Below are 5,283 nucleotides of genomic sequence, written 5' to 3' on the forward strand. Positions count from 1 at the left end.
AAATAAAAAGTCAAACTGAATAAAGTGCCTGGGGCAGAATTTAGCCTCCAGATTGATTAATGACTATCCTGAAATATAAGCTTTAATCTTGCTAAGTTTATTATTAACCATTCCAGACACTCTTAAACATTTAATCTGTAGAGAAAAAACCTTAACTCTTTGTTCTTGGGCAGGAACCTTTATCCAAGGTGTTCCACAGAGTGTTGGCTTTGGGGTAAGCTGCCCAGGTTCAAATCTAAGCTTTTCATTTATTAGCGAAAGACATTGAACAAGTTACTCCATATTTCTCTGCCACAGTTTCCTCATCTGTAATATAGGGATAATAGTACTTAACCCACAGGGCTGTTGGGGGAATAAATGAATAAATAAATGTCATATCTCCTCTAATGCTTCATATAGTGTGACAATAACAGAAGGAAGACTAAAAATAGAGTCCGAATTACAAGGGTCTAATCTAAACTCTGTTCCCAACTAGCTGTGTGACCTTGAACAACTGAGCATGATTATACAATTGGAGGGACTGAATTAAATAATCTCTGAAGCACCCTCTAGAATTAACATTCTATAGTTAGGAGTATGTTTTCTACAAACCCTTGCTTTAAGTGGGGCCTCAAAATAGAGTGGAAGAAAGCATAATAGAAAAAAAGAAATATAAGGTGAAACAAAAACAAAGAAGAAAAGGTTATTAGGAAAGGAGGACAATGAGAAATAAAAGGCAAATGTATGCAGGTTCAGACAACTGGTTGATATTTTCTATTTTTAAAAAACATTGGTTATATATACAATGGAATATTACTGTCATAAAAAGAAACAAAATTGAGTTATTTGTAGTGAGGTGGATGGACCTAGAGTCTGTCATAGTGTGAAGTAAGTCAGAAAGAGAAAAACAAATACTGTGTGCTGAAACATATATATGGAATCTAAGAAGAAAAAAAGGTTATGAAGAACCTATGGGCAAGATGGGAATAAAGACGCAGACCTACTAGAGAATGGACGTGGGGATATGGGGAGGGGGAAGGGTAAGCTGTGACAAAGTGAGAGAGTGGCATGGACATATATACACTACCAAATGTAAAATAGATAGCTAGTGGGAAGCAGGCGCATAGCATAGGGAGATCAGCTTGGTGCTTTGTGACCACCTAGAGGGGTGGGATAGGGAAGGTGGGAGGGAGATGCAAGAGGGAAGAGATATGGGAACATACGTATATGTATAAGTGATTCACTTTGTTATAAAGCAGTAACTAACACACCATTGTAAAGCAATTATACTCCAATAAAGATGTTAAAACAAAAAACACAAAACCAAACATTGGCTGAATTTTGTAGTACGGCCTTCGCTTTTTCATGGAGGCTCCTTACACTGGAGTCACCGCTTTAGGAAATCGATTAATTTCTGGCTTTACTCCTCCCACGTCCTCTCCCTGATTAATCCCCTGCACGTCTAGAGCCTGAAAAATAACTGCAGAGAAGAAAGGAAGGGGCTGTAGTAGAATCAAGGAAACCTCATTCCCTGAGAGGCCTCCTGGAGAAGGAGAATTTCCTGCCTTTTTAAGTGGGGTAACAAAATTGGTTATTTCACTCCTATCCCCAGAGCTTCGGTTGCTCTTTCACTTCCCACTTCCTCAAGAGCACTGGGTGACAAAGTTATGGAGAAGCGCCTGCAGGAGGCCCAGCTGTACAAGGAGGAAGGGAACCAATGTTACCGGGAAGGGAAGTGCCGAGATGCTGTGTGTGGGTACCATCGAGCTCTGCAGCAGCTGCGGGGTCTGGATCCAAGTCTGCCCTCCCCAATACCTAATCTGGGACCTCAGGGCCCGGCCCTCACACCTGAACAGGAAAACGTACTGCACACCACCCAGACAGACTGCTACAACAACTTAGCTGCCTGTCTTCTTCAGATGGAGCCAGTAAACTATGAACGGGTGAAAGAATACAGTCAGAAGGTCCTGGAACAACAGCCTGATAATGCCAAGGCCCTGTATCGGGCTGGGGTGGCCTCTTTCCACCTGCAGAACTATGACCAGGCTCGGCACTACCTCATGGCTGCTGTCAATAGGCAGTCAAAAGACGCCAGTGTCCGGCGGTACCTTCAGCTAATGCAGTCAGAACTCAGCAGCTACCATCGGAAAGAGAAGCAGCTCTACCTGGGCATGTTTGCTTAACAAAGAAGAAAGATACCCCTCCACTGGAACTTAGGTGAACCATTAAAGACCCATCAAGGGGAAACCTGAGCCTCAGCAAGAGAAATTAACCCCATACCTCTGACAGAGGTGAACTTCTATTTTGTTTCTAGTTCTGCACAAACTCTTTATTGCTTACATAGCCTGTGTCTGTTTTTGTTTCTCCATCTATGTATTTATATGGCTTTTAATATGTGGTATTATTAGGGACATTTGCCTTGAGAAATACAACCAGAAAACATTCATCAGTTATGGGTGGAATTAATCATATCTTTGGCACAGATTTTAATGATAGATGTTGGTAGATGTAGTCATTTACAAAGGAGAACGCTAGCAGAGGATGAAGTAATAAGGAAGGAAGAAAGGAGTTTCTTCCTTCGTTTCCTCAGATGCCCAAAGCCAAAGTTACACAGGCCACAAACTGGCAAATATATATACTGTGAAACTAGACAATTATAAATTGGCCCCACACGGCTCAGAATGAAAGACTTGAAATTAACCACCTTGATTAAAATAATTCCTTTTTCTTAATGTTCCACATACATTCAGATTCTTTTTCCCCCACAAAAGTTTCTCTTGGTAATTTCTAGTCCTTCCTATTGTTCACACTCAGATCACAAGTATAGTATACTTATTTATTTTTTTTATTAAACCCTTCTGTCTTAAAACCTCTGGAGTCAAGCATTTAAGTATATATTTTGTAATCTTTTAAAAGCCCTCATGCCAAAAAAACACTCGTAAACATTTTAATTTTTAATAGGTGCATATCTATAGTATGCTCATTTCTCTAAAAGAACATAGGAAAGACAGTTTACCAAGTCTTCTAGAAACAATACCATAAAAGAACAGGATAAGAACATAGATCTGTTCTTTACCTGTTACCCGCCCCCTTGTATTTTGCAAGAGCTCACTTCCTTAAAGAGGAGGGAAACGGTGAGGAAAGGTTCTCTTTCCTTAGTGCCTTTTAAGCACCAGTGAACTTTCTGAAAGCTTTGTTGGGCATGGGTGCAGGAGCAGATCTGGTGCAGTCATGGCTCGGTAGGAGATTTCATCAACTGGGAGCTCCTTTGTCATTCTGCTAAGGTCCACAACATATGAGTTGTACAGAGTAGATGAGACCATAATAGCACTGCCTCTACCTTTATGAGTGAAGGTAATAAGCACGTGTCATTAGCCATCATATAACCACAGACAGATTTCCGACAAAAACCCCTTAGTCTTGCTAAGTGTACACGAGCTCTTCTCCCTTTATCAGTAATGCATCTCTCTCATGAGCTAGGCTCCTCTTTGAGTCTCCCTGTACCCTTCAATAATACAACCATCAACTTACAAACAAAAAGTTTTTATACCAAATAATCTTTTAAGTCCAAGGACAGAACTAACAAAAGTTGAATATTTTATTCCTCTTCCAAGCTTCTTAAATTTCTAAGCCTAGACTGTTGCCAAATTATGTCATGGTTGTGTGTTATGTTTGTTTGGGGTTGGTTTTGCTTTCTGATTTTCTTTTTTTTCCCCTAAGACTTGATGTTACAGTAAGCTATGTTCTGCATCAATGAGGAAAAAATAAAACTGATATTTAAAAAAAACCCAAAAACCAAAAAAAAAAATTGGTTTATGCTACATTGTGAATGAATCATTTATTCATGAAAAATACCTGGTTGATATTTTTAAATTAAGCACCCACAGTATGCTAGGTCCTGGGGATATGATCGACCAGCCCTCAGAGAATTTACAGATGATTATAGAATATGTAAACAGATAGCCAGAAAGAGAACACAAGAAGCTAACCTCATCTGGAGGGTCAGAGGAGGATTCCCTGAAAAAGGGTGGTAAAGGTTCGGGTAGAGCATTCTGGGCAGAGAAAATAGCATTCACAAAGGCCCTGAGATAGGAGCCTGGTTTTCAAGAATAGAATGATTTCATGTGTGGCTGCAACTGGGAAGAAAATGAAGCAAGAAAAGTAAGCACATCCTCTAAGAACCTGCTAGTCGGTTGAAATGAAAACCATTCCATTTCATCCCCTGTTTCTGCTATAATGTGTGATGACCACATGCGGTTTGACCTTCCCCAACTGTCAATCGTCCTATAATAAGGAATAACACAAATCCTAACCTGGTTACCCCCAGAGAATCCCTTTCAGGTCATCTGAGGGCAAAAAAACCCAGTGCATTTTGACAAGGGGAAATTCCTCAGGAAAGAAAAGAAGTAAGGAGAGAATGTTAAATATGCCTCCTTATGTTTCCTCCTTGCCCTCATTCCTGTATGTATCTCGTGCAAAGTGTTCCCCCTTTTCCTTAGATTCTATCTCCCTTCCTTAAGAACAGCTTTTTCCCTTCTTTTTTTCTTTTTTCTTTCTCTTTTTCCCCCTTTGGCCCAAACCATAGTACTGAAAATGTAAAACCTGCAGTTTTGGGTATGTTACCAAAGGAAACAGTTTTACTTAAAATCTTGTTTTTGCCAAAATATTTTCAAAGTAGCTGGAGAGCTGTCAAACCACAGTGGCTCTCAGCTGCGTTTCCTTCTAGCATTTCCCCAGGTTCTCCCAGCACAGCACTCAGTAACTGGATATTATTTGAGGAGGAGGGGAAAAAATGCTGCACGAGACAGTTTGTAGATTTAAGAATTATCCTCTGGGTACTGAAGGCCAGAGATCCAGAGGTGCTCAGCTGCCAAACTCCAGGGCCGCGTGACTGTGTCATTCCTAGATGTAGCTTTCAGCAAGGAGACATAGAGGAAACATGCTGGCAATGGTCGATATTTAGACTGTCATTCCAAAGTCTTTAGATTGTTTTCTGTCTTAGTCATGTGACTTTGAACAAATGGATTTATTCTCATAGAAAAAAAAATTACTAAACACAGCTTGAAATGACATGCATTTTGGCCTTGTAGGTACTGACAGCCTTCCCCCATCCTTTACCATCTCTTCCAATTCTAGCTAGCAGTTGTGGGCTTTACATACCAGCAGAATAATTTAACAGTAAGCAATCACTCTTTATGCTCTCTAACAACTTTCTTCCAAGACCTTGAAGGAGGAAAAACTCATTATTTAGGGACTTCTAGAAGCAGAGGCAGTAGTTACTATGTCTACTTAACTCATCCAGAA

General features: G+C 40.2%; 1 protein-coding gene across 1 annotated transcript; it reads left to right on the plus strand.

Annotated features, from left to right (window-relative positions):
* Window positions 1–1,360: 1,360 nt before the first annotated feature.
* On the plus strand, window positions 1,361–3,763 carry LOC112406791 (tetratricopeptide repeat protein 9C-like). Its single transcript, XM_024755785.1, has one exon. It carries the CDS (start codon window positions 1,647–1,649, stop codon window positions 2,160–2,162), a length of 516 nt encoding a protein of 171 aa, XP_024611553.1. The 5' UTR covers window positions 1,361–1,646; the 3' UTR covers window positions 2,163–3,763.
* Window positions 3,764–5,283: the final 1,520 nt, after the last annotated feature.

This window comes from Neophocaena asiaeorientalis, unplaced genomic scaffold (genome assembly GCF_003031525.2).
Source record: "Neophocaena asiaeorientalis asiaeorientalis breed wild unplaced genomic scaffold, Neophocaena_asiaeorientalis_V1.1 scaffold93, whole genome shotgun sequence".
Classification (NCBI taxonomy): Eukaryota; Metazoa; Chordata; class Mammalia; order Artiodactyla; family Phocoenidae; genus Neophocaena; species Neophocaena asiaeorientalis.

Coding starts and splice junctions, on each gene's coding strand:
- LOC112406791 (XM_024755785.1), top strand. CDS start 1,647: ATGGAGAAGCGCCTGCAGGAGGCCCAGCTGTACAAGGAGGAAGGGAAC.